General features: G+C 42.0%; 1 protein-coding gene across 1 annotated transcript; it reads right to left on the minus strand.

Moving 5' to 3' along the window:
• Positions 1-8239: 8239 nt before the first annotated feature.
• Positions 8240-24281, minus strand: slc23a2 (solute carrier family 23 member 2; the record flags this gene model as incomplete). The annotated part of the gene is made up of 15 exons (XM_079222988.1): positions 8240-8517; positions 8741-8836; positions 9279-9546; positions 10195-10300; positions 10409-10556; positions 11296-11452; positions 12014-12134; positions 12624-12805; positions 14376-14443; positions 14646-14734; positions 17437-17594; positions 18986-19102; positions 20316-20414; positions 21679-21890; positions 24233-24281. 15 exons carry the CDS (start codon positions 24279-24281, stop codon positions 8240-8242), a joined length of 2148 nt encoding a protein of 715 aa, XP_079079114.1.
• Positions 24282-26856: the final 2575 nt, after the last annotated feature.

Genomic DNA, 26856 nt, shown 5'->3' on the forward strand with positions numbered 1-26856 from the left:
TCGGACGTTTGACCTTGAAAGCTGCTGTTGTGAACCCTGTTCAAAGTGTGCTGTTGGCAAAAGTGTGTATTTTTTACTTTGTCCAGAAAGGTGGATTTAATGGTTTTTACCTTAAACGTCAGAGTCTTCGCAAAACCACTTAAAAATGTTTGAAACATTTCAAGACTAGTGCCAATACGATATAAACAAAATATTAGTTTTTCGTCGCAACGTCTCAAATGTTGTCCAAACATAAGCAGATAATGGCCAAATATCATCAGGATCCATTTGTTGAAATGAATCTGACCAAACATTTGATGCCAAAACAAAGAGAAGTAGTGAGGTTTAATATCCACTTTGAAGAGATACTGCCGCCACGAGCCAAAAGGCCTCCAAACAATAAAATGTGCATTATTGTTTTTCCAGTTCACTTTTGTATTTTCTTTTCAACATCAAGGTGTATATGATAAATCCTGCTTGTTTGTTGGCCTGAAATGACTCAAATTTGAATATACAGAGTATAAAAATGCTAGAATGAACCTGAAGAATGCAGGTTGTTGAAATACCGAAGTTCAAGAGCACATGTATGACCTCATCGTCCAAGATGGCAGCTACAGCCGTGTCCCGTCAGAAAGGAGGTAACTTAACGTCGGTAAATTATTTTACTGATATCATAACCATGTAACTGATCATGTTTAGTCAGACGTCGTCTTACAAACCGTTTGCAAATGTTGCCTCAAATCACCACTAGTTAACTCTTGAAATATTGTTGCAGTATTGATATGAAAATAAAAAATTTCAGGGCTTTCACAAAGCAACACACTTGACCTTAACCGTGACCTTTTTGCACACCATGTTGAGCGTCTTCTCAAAAGATCAAGCCTTGTGTTAATTACCTTGACGTTCAACCAAATCGGTTCCAAACCAGTGATATCTATTGTACTGCAAAAACCAGAACGCCTTGTCCGCGTGTAAATGGTTTCCATGACATTTAAGACTGCAGAAAGCCGCCGTCTCCGCTTTCTGTTTCGAAGCCAACAGCAGCGTACGAATGCCGTCAGACTGACCCAGTCCTGTCTCGGATCAGGGCTCCAAATGTAGATCTCATTGACTCCCTGAATCCCCCTGTGTCTCATTAAAACATCAGCCAATACATTCAGCCTCCATCTTCCGCTCGGTCTCATTCGCCTTCATCTGCTCTAAAAAACTGATGAGGGAGTTCTTTCCTCTGTACTTTTTTTTAACCATTCAGCTTGCTTCTTTCGTGATCCCCTTGTGAAGGACTAGAAGCCATTTACCATGCTATTAAAACTCATGACCACAACTTCCTGACTCCCACCCCTCTTCCTCCTCCTCCTCCTCCTCCTCTCCCACTGTCTTTCATTGACACACAAGCATGCTTGTTTTCTGCCCTCTTGCCCTGTTGTCTCTGAAGCTCCTCTGTCAAAGTCTTGGGCTGAAATGGACGATGAATAGCTCCTAAACCCCCAGCCTCCACAGTACTACAACTCTGCCTCACTATTGTCAGCATTGTCATAGCAACACCGAAAACATCTGAGCTCCAGAAACCAAAAATACTGTGTGTGTGTGTGTGTGTGTGTGTGTGTGTGTGTGTGTGTGTGTGTGTGTGTGTGTGTGTGTGTGTGTGTGTGTGTGTGTGTGTCGTGCTCCTCTCATTAGGCATACAGCACTGGGGTTGTCAAAAACAAACGTTGCAAGAATCTAAATATGGCGTCCAGATTCTCCAGATCAAGCAGAAACTATTCGGGGCCTTTTGTTGTTCAGCTATTTGAAGATGAATCATCGTCTAGTTTTCTTAAGACTCCTGCAACGGAGAACTGAACACATGTGCTTTGAGTTGGTCGGTCATACAAACAATGGCAGGTGGACAGAGGTCAACACAGACTCATTGATCGCAGCCCTTGTTGACTGGATACTTCATTAAAGATGAAGAGCACTCAGTCGATAGTTCATCAGACCCACGTGCCTGAAGCGAATACATAAAGACCCCACACAATGTTCAGTTAAGGGCCGTCGATTCAACTTCATGGAGGTTTTTAAAGACTATATATGGTCCACCCCAATGCAGGGAGACACACACCACCACATTCTATAATTAAACGCCTCTCTTAACAGCATCAAAACTGAGCGTCATAAGCTTCATGGAGGTAGTTTAAATTATACCTTCTTCCAACCGTTCCTTTCCTGCAGGGCTTGCAAGTGTGCAAATAAACTGGGAGCTTGAACGTACATTTAAAGATATTCACTTTATGTCTAAGCAGCCTACGTGTGTGTGTGTGTGTGTGTGTGTGTGTGTGTGTGTGTGTGTGGAGAGGAATCTCAACTATCTATCTGCTCGTTATGTAACCTTTTATATTAACACACAGCAGCACTCCCCTGTTGAGACTAAATAGGGTATTTGTTATCATCTTTCTGCTCAACATTTGGGCTACGGTGTAACGGCACGGGACTCAAATACACCCCAAACGCCTCATATTCGAGCTTATTAGTCCACAAACGTGTCGCCAGTGCTTTTGTGAGATGATTAAATGTCGCTGTTGAGCATTTAATGCTGTCAAAAAAACATTTCTAAGTCTTCTTCAGCGGGCTACCGTTACAAACAATCACGCTATCAAACTACACGCATGTCCACGTCCCACGTTAACCCCACGAGCAGCGGCGCTTACAGCGACGCTTCAGTCTGGTTGCTTCCGACTTTTGGAGATCTATCTCGGCTCACCAAACCCGGCGGGCGCGGGCTCTCCGGTTGTCTTCTTCCGCCGCCTCCTGCTCCCGTCTCCCGTCTTTCTCCTCTTCGTGTCCGTGGCGGCGGAACTATCCGTTAACGGTGTGAACTCCTCATTCAACTCGCTCGCGCTCCTGCCGTTGGAAACAATCGCTGGGGCGCGTGCATCCAGGAGAAGGAGGAGGAGGAGAGCGCGAGAGGTCCATCTGCTGTGGCGGAGCTCGCGGAACAGCAGCGTCTGAGGGGCCCCGGCCGGCAGCCAATCAGAGCGCGAGCCTCACGCCCCTTTGTTCGCGCTGCGTGCCGAGATGAATGAAAACACACGGAACAATAGAAGAACCGCGCATGCGCACCGCATCAGTCGCTCATCAATATGCAGTGGAAAGAAACCACAATTCAATTTATTATTAAAGTTATAAGTGTAAATAACACAACAACTGATTCTTGATCGTCCCATTTAAAACTCTGTCGACCCATATATATATATATATAGATAGATAGATAGATATATAAAAAAAAACTATAAATAATTAAATCAATGAGTATTGAGATAGTAATGCCAATTTGTTTTATTTGCAGTGTTTTTCACACAAAAATGAAAAATATTTGCTGGATCCACTTTCTCAAATATGATTGCTGCTTCTTATTTTTTCATATATCGTGATAAATTATTTTTTGGCGCTAGGGAATTTGGATTGGCGATTTTCACTACTTAATGGTCTTTCGATAGACTTTAAAGGATTCATTGATAATGTATATAATCTTTAGTTGCAGCCCTCATACAAAAATAAAATGTAATATTCAACAGAAACCATCTAGCATTGTGACCCATGTGACTCAAGATTTGGTAAGAAGAAGAAAAAACAGCTCAAAGTATTGATATTATCAGTAGTGCATAATCTCAAACAAAATACAAAAAAAGCTGGGGAAGTTTCTGCTTTGCCTGGATTGTAGTATATTTTTTGCTGCATGATACATCTGTGCCTGTAATCTAATAACTTTATGATTTGAATTGATAGCTTTGATAGTTTTTATATTAGGGTACCTGCTTGGATTTTGAGGTCAACGTTGAAAAATATTTATCTAAAAATACTGGTTTGCCCACTTGCCTCAAGTCATTTATGGTACACAGGCATAGCTGTAATTAAATGGACTGGAAAACTGCAGGGAAAATGGGACATATGTTCATAACTTTCATGGTGATGGAAGAAACTGTTAATCAGTAGTGTATAGATATTTCTGTACAGCACATCAATGTTTACATTTACTCCATTATAGCTAAATCAAACCTGTGACCAGGTAAATATTTCAGTTTTATGACCAATAAAGACAAAAGACTGCATTCATTCAGTAACATCTTATTAAATAGTTTTAGGAACAAAGATTAAAACATTTTTTAGTTTACACAAATTTCTCTTCCAGAAGGTTTAGCAAACTTTACTCCGTTAAATATACATTTATTTTGATTGTTTTCATTTTTACATCTATTTAAAGTTTCTCAGCTTTTTCCTTTCATTTGTACTGGTAATGTGTTAACATGGACATGAAAGCAATGCCAGAGTAAAAAAATACAATATTAAAACGGTCCCAACAAAAAAACACACAAAAGGATTCTACCAAACCACAGATTCAATATAGGATCATAATGTATTTACTTTGTAAATAAAAAATACAACAGAATGGTGCGCTTTCCAGCATGGTTTATGATTAGTTATAATTTGTTTGTTTTTTACAAATATTTGCATGAAAAAAAAGACACATACAAATGTATATATATATATATAAAAAAAACATTGAAAAAGATAAAACACAATAGTATATTCTTCAGGCAGCACCCCCTTCAAAATAACTGAAAGGTTGACACACCTGGTGGCCACCTTTTTAAGAGCTGTTGGTTGGATGTAAATCAAGGAGGAGAGTCTGTGCTTGTGACGTGCTTTTTTTACTGCAACATCTATGTCAGAAACACACACATATGCATGTTTATGGGATGTACGGCTAAAACTGGACGGTAACGGCTAAAAGCTGCAGAGACGTCCCCCGTTCATCTGGCTGTTCAGTGATGAGGCCGAAGTCACCTTAATAGAAGAAAAAAGGTGGCCGGCCGGCATCTTCTTCTGCATAAGGAAACGTCGACAGTGAAGATTTCCTGCGGAGAAAAACCGGGTACACTAAACACGAGAGGACAGCAATACGTTTTCACCGCAGGGCCGAGGGGTTCAACAGAGAGGGAGGAGAGAGGAAGTGTCGGTTGCATAAATGTACGACACAGACGACGAGGTCACACGTTGTGTGCGTGGTTATGATGTGCGCATACCCATGTACTGAAGAACTCACTATAGAGGCGCTAAACACAAAAACACAACTGTCAAACCACCTCCAGTCACGCTGCTCTACGAGGAGACGCCTGCTCCCTGACTTGATCGACCCCTGCTCCTCGAGCGAGGTCACGCAGCCATAATAAAAATAACAAAAACAATCTGCTGGTGTGGCCAATGACACACTGCCAATTCTACCGACCACCCAATAACACTGCTGGTTATCTACAACCAGCCGGCGACATCAAGATGAGGATGGTGAGGCGTGGGAGTCTGTGGCCTTCACATTCTGACGCCCATCGGTTTCTACCGCTAACAAACAGTTTTTTCTTACTTGATTACATACTGCATTTTGACAGGCATGACTACAAATTAAAGCCCCCGCGTTTAGACATGGCCACACATTTGTACATGTGATTCTGCAACACTACAGCATCAACAACAGGAAAAAGACTACGATCTGTGCCTCCATATGAACAGATCTCATCTCTGCTCATGCCCGAGGTCAAACACTTCATCGATCCGAGCAGACGGTAATTTACGGAGCGCTGACGTCATTAAATGGGGCGACTACAGATGAAGGCCCAGAAATATCCAATCACAATAAGCCACTCGTCCTCGAGTCATCAAACAAGACAACGGCCACACTTTATAGATCATACATCTGGAGGAGCACCCCAGCGACATGTTGGGTTCTGCTCTTGGCCCCATTACGTGTGCAAACAGTACTAATAAAAAAAAGGCCCTGACTACGAACTTTGAGGGAAACTATGCAGTTCCCAGCATTGTTTTTTTCAGTGTTTGTCTCCTGTTTTTAAAAACAACATGATATAAATGGAATGACACAGAAGCAGCTTACACGAGAAACTCTCTTTAGAAAAAGCTGCCGTTTCCAGGAGAGTTTTCTAAAAGCACCGACTGCGGCTCAGGGCGGTCCGTCACCGACAGCACGAACGAGTAAACCAATAAATATACTTTCAGCATCGTGCAAGAGACACACAGGCCTGCAGGCAATCTCTAATCGTCCGGGCATAAATAAATAAATAGCTTTAACAAAAGAGATTAAAAGGCGAAGAAAATTTAGGGATGAGATTTTAAACTTTTTTTTTTTTTACGTTTCCTAGGAGCGAAAAATGCCAACGCTTTTGGTATGTGGAAACAGATCAATAAGAGGAGATTTAAATAAATAACTTTGTAGCAGTTTGGTTTAGTAGAACTCTCAGCTGGCTAAAGGTTTAGTAGTTTTTATCTAGGAGTTACTTTTTTTAAATCGAGACGTTTTTAAAATCAAGATTATAATGTTGCAAACTCATGACGCGTTAAAATTTTATATATATATATATATTTAAAATAGCTGTTTTCTAATTGAAAACACCAGAGGCACACAGTGTAGTCAAATGACTCGCTCTTCAGGGTCACGCCTGTGTTCCTAAGCCACAGGCTGCTGACGCTCAGACAGTTACAAACATCAGCAGTTATTTTAAGTGGGATTAAGTGGGTTTGGGAGGAGAATGGGGAGAGGAATGAAAAGGAATTAAAACATCATTGAACATTTTTCACGATATCTGCGTCGCCTGAGAGTCGATAACCCCATTGGAAAAATTCTCAAACCCCTCTTATTACATTTAAACACTCCAAACTAAACCCACCACTGTTACTCCTTGGTACAGTTATGTAGGAGCCACATGAACTGAGTCTCTGACGAGTGACTGTGTGCCGCTGCTGTCATCACAGCGTCTAACCAAACTGGGAGGAGTGTCTTAAGATCTACGGGACACATTTATTAGTAAAGTGTACATATTGTAGTGTATTGTATTGAGAAGGGACGCCTATTAACTGTTACACCGCCGAGCGGCATGCTGGGTACAGCTCGGCCCCGGGTCGCTCGATGCAATGTGCATTGCCTTCCAGTTCGTATACTTTTAGTACACGCTGCAGCCGCCCTTCAAATAGTACGCACTGTTGCGTGCAGTATACATTCGAGTGGGACCGTTTCACCAGAACATTGCAACCTGAACTCATACTCTGACTCTCAGACGGACAACGGCATGCTGGGTACACCTTCCTACGGAAAGCAAGAGCGTGAAGCCGTTTGGGTGAGCGGTTCTCCAGAAGGCGAACCCGGACAGGCCCGTTTTGAACAGTGTATTATTAAAAGCTTGAAAGTGCCCTTGTGTGTTAAAGGAGGCGTAAAGAAAAAAGCAAATCAAGGTTATCAAATACAAAAAAATTATGATTTAGTTCCATTACACAGACAATTGAGACGACGGTGGGTCCAGGAAAAGTCTCGCTTGTAACCAATGCATAATACTGACACGTTAAAGAGCTGTAAACCGGTTTGTTACATCAGAGATCTTGGAGAGAGAGAGAAGAAAGAAAGCGGATGAGAGTTTCTTTAGTGCGAGATGAGTGGATGTGATTGTCTGTGAGGAGTTTCCACTGAAGGGGCGCGAGCTGCAGAGACATTCTGCTTTTGAACTCAGGAGGCAGATAGTGCAAACAAACAATCACAATGACTTTGCATGGCTAAGGGGACCTGACAAACCACTTCCATCCACCTGCATGACCCCCGACGTGCATTGTGGCGCTCAAACTAGTTCTGGTGAGGCCGTTGGTGTGTGTGTGTGTGTGTGTGTGTGTGTGTGTGTGTGTGTGTGTGTGTGTGTGTGTGTCCAATGTGGTTGCATAACGCGTCTAGTGGCAAACGGTCTGCAACAGAATTTCTTTTGCATAATCCTCGATTGATATAATCTACTGCGAGTAGAGAATATTTTTGGGCAGCACATGTTAGCAAGTTATCATCAAACATTCAGCGCCGATTGTTTGACTTCTATCCGTCTCCTTCTGGATTAAAGTGCGCATAGATTAATGCACAAACCCGTTATTCTCTTGCTTCAAATACATGCGCTCACTCACTCACACACACACACACCAAATAACCTCCATGTGGTGACGTCTTTTATAGCATGCTGCGACTTGCTATAGCATGCTTAAAATAGCATAGTGGGAAGTGGGAAAAGACTGACACAAGCTAAAGGAAACACTGACTGGGATGAGGGGGCGTTGGTACATCACAATTTCTTCCACAAAATCCTGAATCCTCTTCGTTTCCGTCCTCCTCTTCCATCCTTCCATCTTGGTGTACCATCCCTTGCTCCCCAAATTCGTCCACATTTAAGATCTCGCACCCCGTCGGCTATACCCGGCTGTCCCCCGCTGCTGCGTCGATCTCCCCCCCGGCTCCTCCCCCCTTCATCGCGTCCCCGCGTCCCGGTCTCCTCCTGCAGGCGTCCCGCATCCTCCCCCACTGGTAGCCTTGGAAGGTGGGGCTGATCGGGATGTACTTGAAGATGGGGTGTCTGCGGATGAAGTCCATCCCAAACGGCAGGTCGTAAGAGCGCATGCCCTCCAGTTCGGCAGTATTCAGACCGGTGGCGAGTTTCAGCTTCCTGACGCCTCGTTCTTCCAGGGTTCCTGCGGAGAACAGGAAGACGGAACGATCAGCCGTGGGACCGGATACATAACCGCCTCGGCATGTTCTGCCTTTATGTACAGCTGGACCGGCTCGCCATTTCTTCCATAAAAACTATACCATTACAATGTTATCAAGATCACTCTGAAGCATAAAGAATATGCTTTTTTTTTCTTCCTTCAAATCAGTTTGAAACTCTTGAAAGAGTGGATTAAAACACCTTACCAGGGACAGTATTGTCCAAAACGAAGGCGACAGAGCCTCCGACGAACATGGCAGTGGTGAGGAGCACGTTCAGTACTTGGTCAACCCCGACTATGCCTGAGAAAGATCAGAGAGACAGAGGGCTTCGTCAGTGAGTTGGGACAGAAAAATACACATCTAGCTTCATACAATATGACGCATGCGTGGCCAAGAGGTAACAAAAGAAAAGAAAAAACAATGGCACACTTGATTACATTTCAGTCACACAAGCGTTTCTAATGACAAATGTCCTGCAGATGGAATGAGATAACAGGAGCCATATACGTGTGTTAATCAGCTCTCTTTTCTCTTGGCAATGCATGAACGGGTCATACCAACTCAATGTGTTAAACTTAAGCTTCCCAGAGTCTAATCTCATTTATGTTACTCCTGTTTATTGCTCAGGACACACTTTTTAAAGGACAGGTTCCCTGCAAGGACAGGGAATATTTAAAAAGCTCCATTCATCGTTGCCGAGGTAAATGTGACAATTAGTGTGTAAACATGCCGCCCCGCTCACCGGTGACCAGCGGGTTCTGCTTGAGGTAGCTCGGCAGCGTCAGACCGAAGAAGATGGAGAACCCGAGGACAAAGAGGTTCCTGGAGGAGTTGAGGTCCACGAACTGCAGGTTGGAGAGCCCCACGGCCGTGATCATGCCAAACAGTGTGCAGAACAGAGCTCCCAGCACAGGGTCGGGCAGAGAGGCAAACAGGGCGCTGAATTTACCCACAAGCCCCAGCAGCACCATCATGGCGGCGCCATACTGAATCACACGCCGGCTGCCCACCTGGAAGATCGGTTGAAGGGAGAAAAGGAAATAATTGACCGATCTTCATATTATATTTTACAGAATGACATTTTGAAAACTGCATTTTAACCCATCCTTAGCAATTAAGGAGCAGTGGGCTGCCAGGAAGCCCCCGCGGAAACAACTGCGGGTTCAGAGTCTTGCTCAAGGACACACGGGCAGGACGACCACTCTACCCATGAGCTACTGGTTTAAAAATACACAAATGCACCGGAGGGTCAGTTTATTCATGCCCACATCTCAACACAATGACACTTGTAAGAAGGGACAATGGGCAGAGGTCAAGGTTGACTTTTTTTAAGTTGCTAAATTTGTCGCCAAATTCAAACATATTTATTTCAAAATGATGTAAAACAGGGAAAAGAGGATGAATCCTCCCATTTAAGAGGCTGGTACCAGCAAATGTTGTTGTTTTTTGCACTTAAAAAGTGACTTAAACGGCTCCTGTTTAATCATTTGCACAATTACGATAAAAAGAAATACAAGACCTGAATGGGAATGTGCAGAGAGAGAAGGAAACTAAGAGAATTACACAAAGTCTACTTGACTGTAAAACACAAACATTAAAAGGAGTCAAATAAAAAAATAAAAAAAAGTACAATGAAATAAAGTGCAGGTGTGCGTTACCTTTGTGATTCCCAGGACGCCTATATTTGGACTGGAGGAGGTGGAGCCATTTCCTGTCCCAAAAAGTCCATCCAGCACACAGGAAATCCCTTCTACAAATATACCCCTACAGAGACGCACGGGGAAAAAGGTCATTAAAGCGTCTTTCAGAAGTCGTGAATTCACGAACGAGCGCAAAAAAAAAAGAAAGAACGGAGAAGAGCTGCAGCGTTACCGGTTGATGGCGTGGATTGGAGGCGGAGGAGCGCAGGAGAGACGGGCGCAGGCGTAGTAATCTCCGATGGACTCGATGATGCTGGCCACCACCGCGCTCATCATGCCGATCACGCCGGCAGCCGTCACCGTCGGGACGCCCCACTGGACTGTCGAAGTAAAAACACGGAGGTGAGAAACGGCAGAAAATATCTTTGTGTAGTTTTCATGTCTCTAAATTGGTCGTTAAGGATTTATTGTACATTATTGTTTTGTTTATTTAGTGTACGCCAGTGTATTCCCTTTGTATACATATTTATACAGGGTTCATACATATTTGGACCAATGGATTTCCATGATTTTAAACCAATTTTTTTATTTTTTTTGTGAAATCTCGGTGCAACATGAAAAAGTGAGTAAATGTAGTATTTAAACTAACAATGAGAATACAAAGCATACAGTAAACCTTAAATGACTCAAATGAATGAGACAATAGTTTGATTAAAAGAATAAACATTTATATAGATGCCTGTATGTATGCCTGCTTATATTTTGAGCGTCTTTCTTTTAAAAGCATGTTAATTATTTAAAACTCAGCGTAAATGAACAACATGAACACATGAATATAACACATTTACATGACTTTTCAGAAACTTTTGGGATATTATTTTTTTCAAGGACTTTTCCAGGCCTGGAAATAACCATTTTAAAATTCCATGACTGTTCCAGGTTTTCCCGTTTATATCTTCATGGACTTTTCATCGGGTTAGAGAGTAAATTGCATTCATCCTGCTGGTACTTTTAACTCTGTGTGATTAAATGAAGGATAACACATTTTAATTTACGTTAAACCGTCCCATCTCAGAGATGATTATCCCTCACTGGCTGACTGGTCGGTGCAACACTCACAGGGGTACGGGACCTTGAACCAGGGGGCCGCGGCGACTATTCCTTGACGTGCGTCGGTGCGGGCGTAGTAGCCGTACTTGTCTACCTCCGGCGGGAAAACGTTCGTCACAGTGAAAATGAAGCACAGCAGCCATGCCACCAGGATGGCCATGATGATCTGGGTGAGAATAAAGCACCAATCAGACGCATCAAAGATAAACTAAAACATTGAATATAATTATTTTAAAAGTAACTTGACCCGTTACTGAACATTTGGACCTCAGTAATACTGAAATCCCTGGTATCAGTTATTTCTTGTAAAAAATATAATATATTATTATACACAAATCTCTTTTATCTTCTTGTTAACTGTACAAAAATATCTTGAATGACCCCTCTTGAAATAAATATATCCAATAAAAAGTGAAATTGTACGAGCTACTATTCAATATTTCACCAGCAGAGGGCAGGAAAACACAGATTTATACACGACAGAGCCCGCAGGAGGGAGAACCTCCTAATCTCCTGGGGAGAAAGAGATTAGCCCCGTAGAATAATTTGTGATTTAGATGGGAACCTAGTCTGTGGCCTAGTCAGAGAGCAGCTGTAAAGGAACCAAAGATATTTATGAAAAGAGAGCAGAGTTTTGGGGAATCTAAACGTGGATACCGGCCACATTTTGTGCAGAAAGCCACACACACTGGTGTAATGGAAGTGCTTTTAATAGTGGTTTACTTACAGGAAACATCTTGAAGACCTGCAGCCTGTAGAAAGTCCAGCCTTTCCTTGCTTTGTAGACCGGCAGAGGGAACTGAACGTTTCTGGCATACTGAGAGAAGAGCAGCACCAAGAAGATAGTCCTGCAGACAGAAACAATCCCCTTCAGTTTGGAGCATCGGCGTCTTATCTTATCATTTATTTTACTTTTGTGAGAACAATCCCACACAGACATGTTCCATCTACTCCTGTCTACGTCCGACTTGGACCCCCAGAGGCCCGCAAAGCCAATCGATTACCCTGACCGCCTGAGAAAAAGCAAATCAGTGGTAAATTACAGGCGCACATGCTCCGTCCCTGTGGAGCGAGAGGAGGAAGCCTCCAGCTGCAGGGCAAACAGTCGCGAGACAGCAGGGACCTGCTTCTCACGCCACATGAATATTACAGCTTTCAAGTGGATATTTCCAGTCAATGCATAAGAATAATCCCATTATATCGGCTCCATCTTTAGCTGGGAATACCCTCCGTGAGGGAGGAGATCCGGATCAGTTCAGTGAACGACCTACAAACTTTGGAAAATACATTTTTGTTGACATGAATGAGCATTTCTTCGTGTGAGAGTCTGAACCTACAGCATAGCGATGCCCCAGTGCTTTCCAGCCCTCTCCCCCGCGGCCTGGAAACCAGACAGGCCGATGAGGGTCACCGTGGGGGTGATGGTCAGGGGCCCGATGTACTTCAGCAGGATGCCGGGCAGACCCAGCGCTCCGATGCACACCTCGACCAGGGACGACACGATGATGGCGCCTTGGATCTGACAGAACAGAGACATCGTGGAGAATAGGAAATAAAAGAGAATCAGAACATGAAACTACCCACTTTAACACTGATGCAGTTTTAAGTCATGTTCCCTATGAATCAACTCGTAAAGTACAGGTGCAGCTCAGAGGGATACAAGACGATGTTGACTGGTGCAACTGAAAAAAAGTTGCTTTCATTAACGGCAAAATAAATTACTGCATTTTACAAAATCAGGGTTCATACCCAGTTTGACCAATGGATTTCCAGGACTTTAAACCAAATTTCCATGACCAAACATTTTGTGAAATCTCGGTGTAAACAGTAAAAAGTGAGTCAATGTAGTATTTAAACTAACAATGAGAATACAAAGCATACAGTAAACCTTAAATGACACAAATGAATGAGAGATAGTTTGATTAAAAGAATAAACATTTATATATATATATATATATATATATATATATATATGCCTTTATGGATGCCTGCTTATATTTTGAGCGTCTTTCTTTTAAAAGCATATTCATTATTTCAAACTCAGCGTAAATGAACACATGAATATAACACATTTACATGACTTTTACAAAACTTTTGGGATTTTTTTTTTTTTTCAAGGACTTTTCCAGGCCTGGAAATAACCATTTAAAAATTCTATGACTTTTCCAGGTTTTCCATGACCGTAAGAACCCTGTAAATATAATATTTGGTTTATTAAAGCTACGACAAGGAACTTTCATTTTGTGTTGTTTCCTGTGTTTTTTCAAGCGGCAGAGTCTCTTTCGAAAACCTTTTTTTTCTTCTATTAATAACTACATAGAAATCATCAATCCTCTCGCTTGCTGATGCAGGTCATGTAGAGGCATCGGTGGTAAATTGACCGTTTCATAACCAGTTACATGTGTGAAGACGAAATGAAAAGTCCATATATTTGATCGATGAGGCCGTCGTTACAACACCTGCTCTAATAATTGATCATAAGAAAAAACAATCTGTCCGATTCAGCGCACCACTGATGATCAACCCCGCCGTGCGTCTGCTTTGCAGTCGTCGCTCAGCACCTCTGCTGGATCCCATTCATAACTAAATAATGGGAAATCAAATGAATGAATCCTGGTCGGAGGAGACGAGGTTACAGAGCGATAATCCCGTGTGCCTCGTCTTTATCCGTCTGCGGTCAAACGCACGTTCCCTCCTGCCCTCCGCCCTTCTACGCCCCGTTCAACCAGTTGATTCGGTCTGATTGAGTTTGGTCTCATCCGTGCGTTACATAAAAAACAATTACACAAGTGGCTTACGCAAACGGAAAAGGTTAATTCAAATGAACAGCTTCTGTCACGGAGAACCAAACCCTGCAGCCATTTGCAGACAGCGTTGCCATTCAGCAGCTTGGAGAAAAAAAAAAAAAAACGAGCTTAAGTAACATCCATTATCTAACTAGCCTTGTGTAAGGAGTTGAATAATCGCCACAATAAGGGGCTTTAGAGCAATTTGATCCCGTCCGTCCAGCTTAGTTTTCTCCTTCTTATGCATCCCCTCTCCCTTACTACGCACCTTTCAGGTCTTTCATTTGTCTTTCTTTGCCTCACCTCTCGTATCCTGGGGTGCCAGATGTGCTCTGTGTTTAGGAGCTCCGTGCTGTTGAACAGTGGAACATCTGGTGATGGAAAAAGAGAGGATGGGGTGAAGAACGAGGCAACTTAATTCGATCACTATCAGAACCGTAACTCTTAATATTCATTTGGAGTGTGCAGATAAACGCCCACTGAGATGGAATCAGAGTAAACAAAGATACAATAAAAACACTGCGTGATATCTGTATTGAATGAGTCAAGAGAGGGAGAGACGGATGAGTTTACCTGTGGTATTACACTTCCACTTGTCCAGGGACAGGATGGCTCTGGCCGGTGCGAGGAAGGCGAAGGCGCTGGCCTGGAACAGAGGCAACCTAAACACAAGGAAAGCATGGTTTAAAAAAAGAAAAAAGGACACTAATGTATAACAACAGTAGTGTTAAAAATGGAGAATGCAAATGGGATTTTTCTGTGCAGAGCCACCAGGTGGCAGCATTTCAATTACACAAAGTTCCTGCTCTGCCTGCTTATTTGACTATAGTTCACTGTGTGGAGTGTGAAAATCCCCCCCCTCCCCCACCCCGGTTGTTTGTTGGGTAATCTAAAAAAAAAAATATGTTTCAATACAGGGTGGGGTCAAAAGTTCAGTTATTGATGCCACAGATTCACGTCCTTCCTCTTACAGTGGTCCTGGCTGCCCGTTAAATAAGCAGCGTTCATGACAGCAGAGGGATATCAAAAGATCTTATCGGAAATAAAAACAGAATACATAAACTTGTCATAATATTAGTGGAAATGCAGAGGACAGAAAAGGAAAAAAAAGGCCTTTTGATTTTCCTAAGACAGAGAAAGTGTTAGGAGTACATCTGCACACTGGCTTCAGACCACAGGCCCAATATAATCTTTGTCCCAAAAAGAAAAAAGGATGACATGACATAAATTGGGATTGATCTATTGTTGATCTAAAAGACATTTGTTCAGCCATTAGTTTAAATAATGCCATACAGCTACTCGTTTGTGTGTGATCACGTTCTTTAGTGCAGCTTCTCATTTCCAACGTGTGTAAAAGTCTGAATTATTAGAAACGTTACCGTAAAATACACTCCAATTTGCAGACCGACGCTAGTTATTCAAAGGATTTCAGCTTGAGACTTCGAGATAAGTCGTTTCATTCCCTGTACCGAGTCACCAAACCTCACCAGGAGTTTGTGTGGAACTCAGATTATACAGATTATATCTGTAGCGGTACAACTGAGGATTTACTTCCTCATGAAACTGAGGTCATTCGAAGCAAACACACAGATCCCGTTCTCGTTGTTTCTGATCTATAATACGGGGCGTTGTGCAGCAGTAGGGCACGGCGATCCAGACGTCTACGGATCTGCTCAAACGTTTTGGGTCAAGCTCTCGTTTGAAGAATAACCGCTTTCATCATCAAACAACATTTCGATTCCCAACAGGTGAAAGAACTCTGCCAAACTCTGTGGGATCAATAAATCAATCGGACTTTGTGTTCAGTGCGTCTGTGTGGATTAAGCAGTGAATGACAAAAGGGATTCCACTGACTGAAGTCATTTAAGAGTGTAGTATTTGTGGCATTGGCTGGCGTGCAAGACACAGTTTTACAAAACAATTCTGACATTAAAGTAAAGTAAATATTAAAGTTTATTATTATGTATTTTTTTAAACAGCACTTCAGTCAGGAGTGTGTGTGGTCATACTGTGATTTGAAGTAAAACTAAAAAAAGGAAAAAAAAGAGGGACTTTACTTTTTAATTATGAAAGTAAACTAGACTGATTATGAGTTTATTTCAGCAAACAAAAGAATGATGAGACGTAAACATTTGCTGTAAAAGAATCCTGAAAAGAAAAGCAAATCCACATTGAATCATCTTAAATTATAAACATGTCTGCGGGTGGCAGCTGCTCGGAAAGCACACTTCTCCTTTCCTGGAAAAGTTCATTTAATTTAGGTCAATATTGACAATCGGAGGAGTCCCCTTTAACCCTTATGCCTGGTGTCTGTGGGGGCGAAGGTAAAGGCTACAGATTTCATTTTTTGCAGGTAGTGACCTCACAAACCTGTAAAAAAAAAAAAAAAAAAAAAGAGCAGGGCTGCGACACCGGGAGGAGAAACTAAATGTCTTGGATAAGTGAAGCCCAACAGAATTGAAAATGATCTGCATGACATTTCCTGGACATGCATTTGTTCTTTATTTGAACACTGAGGAAGTACCCAATCAAAGCCTGAAGGCAAACAATGATCTTTCATAATAAATCCCAAACGTTTGAAAATCCACACAAGCAACTCCGAGTTAAACACTTAATCAACTGTTTGGCACAAGTCAGGCACAGCGAAGCGTCCGTCTGGGTTAGTGTCTCAAAGAGGAGTGACGCAGTAGTTGAACTACATGTAGGTCAGTCCTCTGGTCTGCAGTCAAATGCCACATGTCTCTAGTTTCTGGCTTTTCTTCATCGTCTTTCCTCTCATCTCAACTGCGACTGAAAAACGGCAGTCACATGAACGAAACCAGGAAGTTGAAATACTATTAACTCATCACATTCTCATGAACAACATGCATACAAGACAATTTATCTGAGAGATATGTGCAATATAAATTTATTAAAAAAATATATAAATGCACGCACATGCACACGCACACGCACACACACACACACACTGGAAGGATGGAGAAAAAGGAACGTCGTTACATTTCATTTAGCTGACGCTTTTATCCAACGCGACTTACACGGCAACGGGGAGCAATTCAGGGTTAAGTGTCTCGCTCAAGGACACATCGACGTGGACTAGCGGAGCTCGAACCACCGATCCTCAGTTTGAAAGGCATGCTAACCGCTGAGCCACAGTCTCCTTCGTCATGTTGACAACGGCCCTTGACATTAGATGGCACTTAGTTCTGTACTTAAGTGCTATGAGGTTAGGTAGTTGAGAAGGGGCGGGGTAAAAGGGTGAGGAAGAGTCTGTGTGTGTGTGTGTGTGTGTGTGTGTGTGTGTGTGTGAGAGAGGGCATGGGCCTCCTGTATGACTGCATGTGAGACGGTATTGATAGTGTACCTGCAGCCCAGAGTGGTCTGCAGCAGGGTGGTGATGCCCACGCAGAAGAAGATGGTCCCAATGAGCTGACTGGTGGCCCACTGGTCGTAGCCGACGCACATGGCCTCAGCCAGCAGGAACGGCACGGCGATAGTTCCACTGAAACATGTCAAGTAGTGCTGCAAGGACAAGAGGCCAGAGTCAGAGTGTGTGTGTGTGTGTGTGTGTGTGTGTGTGTGTGTGTGTGTGACAGTCCATACCAAACACCATATTACTGGCTTAGTTACACTAGCTTTTAGGACGTTCCCACAATCCACAAGATCATCATTATGAACCTTTTTCTTCGGGATCTTTATCTCTCAGAAAGAAAACGCTAGCCTCCGCTCTGTTTGTTGTTACTTGCTACGTATTTAAATGAATGTTGGCGTCAAGGCAAGTTGTGGGATGAAGGAACAAGTGACTTGTTTTGGAGTTACGTAGCCGCTTATAAACCAATTTACTTTTTGGGCCATGACTCTTACAAATAGAAGCAATTCTAACCCCCCCAAAAAAAGATTAAACTATCCATGACTCAACAGTCTGACTGTTGAGTCTCTAAGCACCAATATTGACAGATATAACCGGGTGTCCGAGAGCAGCTTTAACAACTCTGAACTGATTGACCCTGAGATGTGAAACTCTGAGTTTGTTTGTTTATTCAACTCAGATCTCTTTACAGTCAGAGTGAGGGAAAGTCTCAATAATTTGACACACATTTTCTTTTATTTAGTGTCCATCAATTAATAATTAACCAGATTAACATTTCTTCCATGCACGATAAAGTGGTGAAATCTGTGTATGAGGCAATGACACACATTACATTTTAAATGTATTTCTGTAGCTTTAACCTGACAGGGTCAAAACACAGCGGGCAACTGAAGATGGAAAAATATAAAATGTATAAATGAAATACAGTGACATGATTGTATACTCACAATATGATCCAGTAATGCGTTTATTGACTTAAAAGTTAAATACAGAGGATTCAAATATCCTTGATCTTGGCTCAGCATTCAGACGCTTTATTTCAGCTACGAAAATGTACTAAAGTTAACCAACTCATTATAATTATTATTCCTGAGGGGAAACCTCTGTTCAAAGAAATGATTGACAACACATGGAAGCACCAATTTAAGGACATTTCTTCAGGCGATTTAGAAAAATGCCATTAGAAGATGAAAGGAGGCAGTTTTTCACCCTGAGGACAGAGTGACAGTTAGATGTGACGAAGGCATTTGTAGAATAGTTACCAAATCCAGCTTCAACCCACATGACGCCCACTGTGAGCAAAATACTATTTTTGGGACTCGCGTCCAGTTGTGTGGTGAACGCTGCGGACGGTCGGATGAAAAATACTGCACCGGGATGACAAGTACAACCGCGGCAAAGACTATGACGCACCGTGATTATACAGGGCGTGAGGGGGGGGGTAGGGGGCTTGTTTTTCAGCTCTTATGGCGAGACATGGCCAGTTCAAACACATCTTTTTAAATACATTCATGATTCATAACAGTTCAGCGTGGAGATCTACCTGCAAGCCCAAGAACACACACAGGTACCAGGGTGGGGTGTCTTCAATGGTGTAGATCATGTCCATCTTCCTGGGGTCCACACTCTCCGTGCTGTCCAGTGTCTCCGACATTGAACTCTACACACACACACACACACACACACACACACACACACACACACACACACACACACACACAGATGAAAACAGAGCTCAATGTCTTCATAATTCATTTTTACTTTGTTCTGTACGGAAAGCACAGGACTACAGCGGCCGGATCACACCGATCCCGTCAAATGTTGGCATGAGAAAAAGCAACCGTCTGAGTGGAGATGACGTTTATGAATGATGACATAAGAAAAGAAAGTGGCGGCGAGCGGGAGAAAGAGACTCGGTGGAACAAAACACATGATTTTACTCTCATTAAAAATGCACAGTCACATGGAGACAGTTGGATGAGTCAGTACCTTCTTTTGTTCTTGCTAGGCGGGTGAAAGTGAGTTTGTGTTTCCAGATGTTAAATGCAGAGAACGAGGTCAGAAGAGAAACATCAAAGCTATAATTAAGGATATAATATAAGGATATGGGCTTTTTAAAATGGGAAGCCACGTGGATGGGTGTTTTTCTGAACTATAACGGATTGAGTAAAGATAGACGTTTGCTTCGTGGTGGTCACATGTCCCCTGGTTTTGTTTTTAATGCAAAATAAGACAGATAAGTAAAACAAAAAGGACAATCTTTTTAGATAATCATGGATTGAAACCTCATCTTTTGTTTCTGGAAAAACAATTTATCTTTCCCGTTTGTTTATTTGAACCCGTATTGAAACATATCAGCCTCACTGTTCCCTCTCCTCTCAGCTGTATTAAAGTTATATTACGTTTATTAAGTTACTGATGATGCAAACTGACCATCCTACTGCTGCTGCTTCAGACTAAAGCGCTTAAATGGAAAAAAAAGGGACATTTATTGGTGAACAGCTACGGGAAATGCAATGTCCTATACGCCGACCACAATCATCAAAAACGCATCTTCAGAAGAGGAAAGCGGATCAGTTCTGATTCTTTGCGAGAACTCATGAAAGGAGGAGGAACAGCTGTTAGATGGAGAGCTATACTGGAAAACGTCAAACTCAACTGTGCGTTGTTGGCGTGATCTCGGGTTATGAATCCACTAGGACTGAAATCTGAAGGATTATGTCGTTAAGAATGCAGCGTAAAGGAAATCAAGTGATTGAAACTGTGGCTACAAGTAAGCTTCGTGAACAATGAGAGTATAAAGGCTTATTTGGGAGTGAACTTGCACTTCGGATCACGTATTAAAAGTGTTTCACATCTGTGTTTCACTTTACCTTTTCTGCTCCTTGATTCTCTTTAGCGTAGATGGCCATCAGCTCCGTGTTCTCGGTGTCCTGGTCTCCGCTGGCGCCGCCCACGCCGTTAACCACCACCTTAAAACAAACACACACACACACACACACACACACACACACACACGGTTAGGATCATTAACGCTGGCCTCTCTCCTTTCATAAGGCATTCCCAGAGGGTTCATTTTAATTAGTTTGCAAAAAACCTGCTGGCCCGGACAGCTGGGTGATGATTTCACCGCTTACAAAACCCAAAAAGAAAAGACATCGGAGGTGACATTTTGAAAGTTGTGTAACTTTGTGTCTGCGTGCCGAATCAGGAATGTAAAGAGAATAGAATAAACGGCACATAAGTGAGGGCGATGGACACCGACCTGCACGGTGACAGGTGTTTCCTACCGCATGCAAACGTGTCACTTTACATAACAAATGCATTCCATCCAGAATGAGTGACAAGTGCATGTTATGTGTGTGTACTTTCCCTCTGAATGTACGGAGACCATCGCGTTAAATCAACCAAAGGGAGGAGGAACCCATTAAAATGTAAATTTAGAGAGTACGTAATACCGTTTAGGTTTCATAGGCTTTGTGCCTCAGGCCTGCAAACATTCAAACATTCAAAAAGGTATTAGATACCATCGTCTTAATGCAAAGACACGGAAGCGTGATTTTAAAACCCGTCGGTTTTTCCCTGCAGCCAAGTTTTCTTTCAACATTTGAAAGCCGTCACTCCTCATGTCAAAGGAATTGTTAACACAAACAACCGGCACAACGCCTACGCTTTTATTTTATTTTGTAATTCATCTCCCTAATACATATAATAATAATGCATGTTATTTAAGCGCTTATTAATCTCATTCATACATTTTATTTAATGTCTAAAAACGTAAGGGTTACACAGGGGCACAATAATACAAACAAACCTTTGGCTTGTATTGTATTTCCTTTCTTTTTGGTTTTACTGAACGTCTTATCTGACTTTCTAAAAAAGGAAGCTAGCAGCTTCTGCAGTGGAGGCAGATTTTTCTTACTTAAACCTGCTTTAACTGATTTTGGGGGCACTTGGGGAATATGGGAAACGAGCCGCAAGTACAACACGGACATTATAAACCTATTAAGCGGATATGTTGAACGCGTTAGATGAATAACAATGCCGTGGATGTGTTAGAGTTGCGTTTCTGAACACCAGTTGAATGCAAGTTGGTTGGTTCTTTAGATCTGGTGAGATCTCAAACTCCTGAGAGAAATATATGTCTCTTTAGCTGCTAAATCTTCTACCGAGAGTCTTTTTTCACACTACACAGTCATTGAGCCAATGTTAAAATGAAAAAACGTGTTTGTGTACCGGGATGGGGTAGAAATCTTCGCCATGCTTGCTCTCCTCTTCCAGTTTTCCTCCCTCACTGTTGCCATCCATCGACTTGGAATTGGTATTCTTCCCCACGCCCATCCTAGAGTCTTCGACGTCTTCCTCGGTCCGTCCTCTGCCTCTTTCCGGTGTGAACGCCGCAGATGAATCCTTCAGTCCGATTATGTCGTCCAGGGCTGCATCATCTGCTTTGGGAAGAAAAAGGGAGACAGATAAACATCTTGATTTACAACTTTAAGAGGTTCCAATATCCTAACTTCATTGTGAAGGTCTGATCACATCAGAGGGCCAGAGAGGCTGCACTTCTTGTCGATTAGAAACTGATCTCGGGTCTCTTGTTTTTAGTTTTTTTTTGTCCCATCTATTTTAAAGACAAACGTATCTTAACTGCAACCATTCATCATTAAAAAGAGAAGAAAACGAATATGCAGGTTAAAAGCTTTACAAACGCCTAAGTCTGCTTTCTCCGTTTCCGTTCAAAACATTTCAGCTCTAATTAGTTTAGTTCATTTGACTACTTGATCCGGTGCTACAGCGGACTGTGACTTGTCACACACACACACACACACACACACACACACACACACACACACACACACACACACACACACACACTAAAGATGAAAGACTAATTGATGGATGTCATTGGTCGAAATTGGTTGGTGATCGTAAACTCATATTTAGTTTTACAGGTAGAAAAGATCATTGTGTTTTGATATTAAAAATATTGAGAATTTCTTCTTGTAAATCTTTTGCATATATTGTTAAATAGATACACAATACCATCAGGGATGTCATCTATAGAAGCTTAAAGACTTTTTTTTTTAGCCGATCTACAGCTGAAAGAGACAAATACATAATTTATTATAATTTTAAGAAAAAAATGCCAAGAATAAATTGTTGTAGATAGTAACCTGAACATCTTAAATCAGTCTCGGCTTTAAAGAAATTGTCATTTTAAAGTATTTTCTGACATTTAATAGATTAACAATTACATAAATAATCTGCAGATTAATCTGGATTAAAGTAACGGTTAGTTGTAGCCCTGTACTAATTCTTAACAACTATTCAACATATTGAAAAAGAACAATTTTCTTCTACATTTCAGTCAACAATCCATGTTGCCGACCGGTCCGACAGACACAAGAACAGAAGGTAAACATACAGAGGTGAGATTATGCAAAGAGCTGGGAAAAGAGAGACGTGAGCACACGTTTGACGGAGAGGAGGAACAGAGCGATCAGGTGATCAGTGGTGATGGAAAAAAACAAAAAAAAAACAGGAGGAGGCAGAGAGAGGAGATGTCAGTTTGTGTCAGCAGGGGTGGAGCAATATTTTATCGACCTCTGTTTTGATCAACCTATAATTAACTATAATGAACGTAGTTTTTTTTACCCTTTCGGAAACATGGCAACTGTGACAAAAATCCAGTGCTCCTGAGGCTTGTCTTCTCTGAACTGGCTGAGAAACCTTTCCCTTCATACATGTAGACATGGAGTCATACTATCTTAGAGAACTGCAAAACAAAAAAAACGGGAATTCATTCCTCCGAGGGACTTGCTGTACTTGCTCCTTTCTAAATCAGTAATATTATATTTGTGACCAGTCATCACCATCCAACCAATTAATCTCAGAGGAGAACATTTCAGCTTGGTGAACAATATGTGAAGAAAATTGATATTCAGCCACGCAGCGGATTAATCGAGCCTTGAGCGTGAAATCTCAGTCACCGCCTGAAACAAACAGAACTATGAAAGGAGGTTTTCACATTTCTAAACGACAGCTTCTCACTTCTTCCTGCTGAGGCTCATTACTACAGCAGTTGCATGAGCCAGTTTGTGAATCGTGTTCCACTGTAAATTAAACTGCATCCCACAAGGATACTGTAATAGATCTTCTGCAACACAAACGCCCAGTATAACGGAAGTCTTCAAATATTGACCTCCAGTACAGGCAAGCCTTTTACACGAAGAGTGGACACCAACACGAGGCCGTTTCCTTATTTAAAATGGTCCTTTTGTTAATTACTTGGAGACCAAGTTATGGTTAGTTAGGCTCTTTACTTTTAAAAAAGGAGGAAAAACAGCTTTTCTTTTACAGCTATATACACTCAGTTGTTTGAATTTCCTTTTTCCTCATCGTTTCCCTGTGTCTACTAGTGTGTTGCTTTTCATACACTGATTATTTATGATAAATATAGAGTTGCATGTATAAAAAACCCTGCAAAGACAGGAAAAAAGAAACACACAAAAAAACAAGCCTGAACAAGTAGGCCTCATAAATCAAGATCGCGACTTCTTAACAAGCTGCAAGGAAGTCAACGGCAAAGGTTGTCTGCGACCGTTGACTTTGTTACCTATAAACCATGCCTGGTAAACGAAAGTACCCATGTAAAGTGTCAGCAGATGCATACCTAGGGTCATATTCCCTTTCTACAAGTATTTCCAAATTGCTGTATCCCCCAAAATGTCCTTTCCCACCCAGCCAGTCTCCCTGCTTGCAGTGTAAAATGTTGGGAGAGGTGTAATACCTAGTTGACACATCCCATCACTCCTGTCAAGCTGGGCGGCTGGGAGCATCTGTGTGGAAGGCAAGAGAGAGGGGAAAGGAGGAGGAAGAGGAGAGCGAAGAAGGCATAGAGGAGAGGCAGAGGGTTCAAGGATAAAGAGGAGGAGGAGGGAGGTGAGACATAAGTTAATTTGACAGACAGCATTTTAATCACAAGCAAAAGTTAGTGTGTAAGTGTAACTGATGTGTCGACTGTACGACTTCATTTTGAGATGAATAAATATGGCTTAAGAAAGGCAGTAAGAGTGAGTTATGTGTAGAGGGTGCTTTATAGGAATAATGACAGATGGAGAGAAGAAAAGCCAGCTAAGGTAAACCTTAAATAGAAAACATTTGTTGATAGATTCTATTATTTTCTAATGCCACAGTCATGATTGACATGCTACTATATGAAAATGAGCCTTTAATCGGTCACATTTTAAAGTTGTAGTCGAGTGGGGCAGAGATATACTGTCCGCACATTTATGTTAACAGAGCTCGAGTCCATTTTATGTAGTTTGTTTTATTCAAGTTTCATATATACATTATTAAAATATATATTTTAATTTACTCAAGGGTGTATGTGCATTATTCTGCTGTTATATCATTACGCCAGTGGCATAACTAAGTCTAAAAATGACAATATGGTTATTTCTGGGACAATACAATGTGAAAAATAAATTCAAAAATGAGAAAAAAAAACTAAATAAAATGTTGTTAATATGCAAACTGGATTTCCCTGATGAATTGTTATATTGTATAGCGGGACAGAGGTTTGGGAGCAGCTCGATTGCGTTGTATAGCGGGAAATAAAAACTTGACAAACGGTAAAGTAATTCACCAAACTGTCCGTTGTAAACATCATTTTACAGACTTCAATTTCCGTACATTTATTTTAGTCCTCGTCTGAATGTTCTCTGTACTAAACCCTCTCTAACTTTGTTCTGCTTCACTTTATCAAAGTCAGGCTTTGCAGAGAGAATGTTCACATATTGAGCTATGATTTGGGTTAGAGAATGTTCACATATTGTGCTATGATTTGGGTTAGAGAATGTTCACATATTGTGATATGATTTGGGTTTGAGTTGGACCTTACAGCTGCATCATTTCAAAGAAATAATCATGCTGAAAGTGATTTTTTTTTTATAGGCGGACCTAAAACCTTTTCATTTTTTTCAGTGTCATCTTCATTTACTCTTAACCAGTAACATATAGACTGATATTTACATCTGAACACAATCTCACATGCGTACCTTTTGTTATAACACCAACATTATTCAAATAGCCCTAGTAGTTGCAGAGATACACCCTTTTTAGTTTGGGTATGCCATTTTTGAGCAGAGGCCTAAAAAAAAGGTTTAAACTGCTCATATTTCCATGGAAATGGCGGCAAAAACTCTCAATAAACCCGACTCATCTGGTCCACAATGCCACATGATCAATGAATGCTGCACGACATGAAAACAGAGCACATGATTGGCTCTGCGTCAGTACTGTGAAGGCGGTTGTGACAAAGTAGCCCCACGCGCCGATGAGGCTCCAACACCAGAAGCCACTGCTGCATGACATCCTCTCACCCGAGAGACAAACTCTCCTCGACTGTTTCCCTGCACTTCCTGTCGGTCGCCGTCGACTGGGAATCCACACACACACACACACACACACACACACACACACACACACACACACACACACACACACACACACACACACACACCAAAAACCAGACTCAGGGAAACTGGCGCGAGAGAAGCGAGAACTGAAACTGAGCTTACATGATCATATAAACAGAGGGAACATCTGCAGTTGCACAAGATTGTGTGTGTGTGTGTGTGTGTGTGTGTGTGTGTGTGTGTGTGTGTGTGTACTCTTATTGGGTTTTCAACAGAAAACGGAAGCATAATAATAATGTGCGCTGTATCCCAGAGGCTAATAACGGTCTAGTGTGTGTGTATGTTTTTAGTGTGTGTGTGTGTGTGTATGTTTTTAGCGTGTGTGTGTGTGTGTATATGTTTTTAGCGTGTGTGTGTATGTGTGTATGTTTTTAGTGTGTGTGTGTGTTTTTAGTGTGTGCGTGTGTGTTTTAAGCGTGTGTGTGTTTTAAGTGTGTGCTTTAAGTGTGTGCGTGTGTGTGTTTTAAGTGTGTGTGTGTTTTAAGTGTGTGCTTTAAGTGTGTGCGCGTGTGTGTTTTAAGTGTGTGCGCGTGCGTGCGTGTGGAGCAGGAACAAAGACACAGGTAATTTGACTCATCCCAGAATAAGCCGACCGGTGGACATAGTTACCGCCCCGGCGCTATAACCATGGTAACCCGAGCCGTGGATCCTGTGCAGGCTTGTGCCGCGTTGTGTGGGACGACGAGGACTTCACACCAGATGTTTGTGTTCATCTCCAGGGACAAATGTGTGCGCCAGTGTGTGTGTTTGTGTGCATCGACTCCAGCCGGTGGTCAGAAGTTCAGTCATAAATTCTACACCAGGCTATAATAAGCCACCGCTGGTTTAGTGTAATGTAGCACGGAGTCTTTCATGTCTCGTGTCTTTAGAGAAACTATATCTAGGGCCATGAAAACAAATTCCTTTATGGATTTATTGAATTTCCAGCCACCGT

Source organism: Taurulus bubalis, assembly GCF_910589615.1.
Source record: "Taurulus bubalis genome assembly, chromosome: 8".
Classification (NCBI taxonomy): domain Eukaryota; kingdom Metazoa; phylum Chordata; class Actinopteri; order Perciformes; family Cottidae; genus Taurulus; species Taurulus bubalis.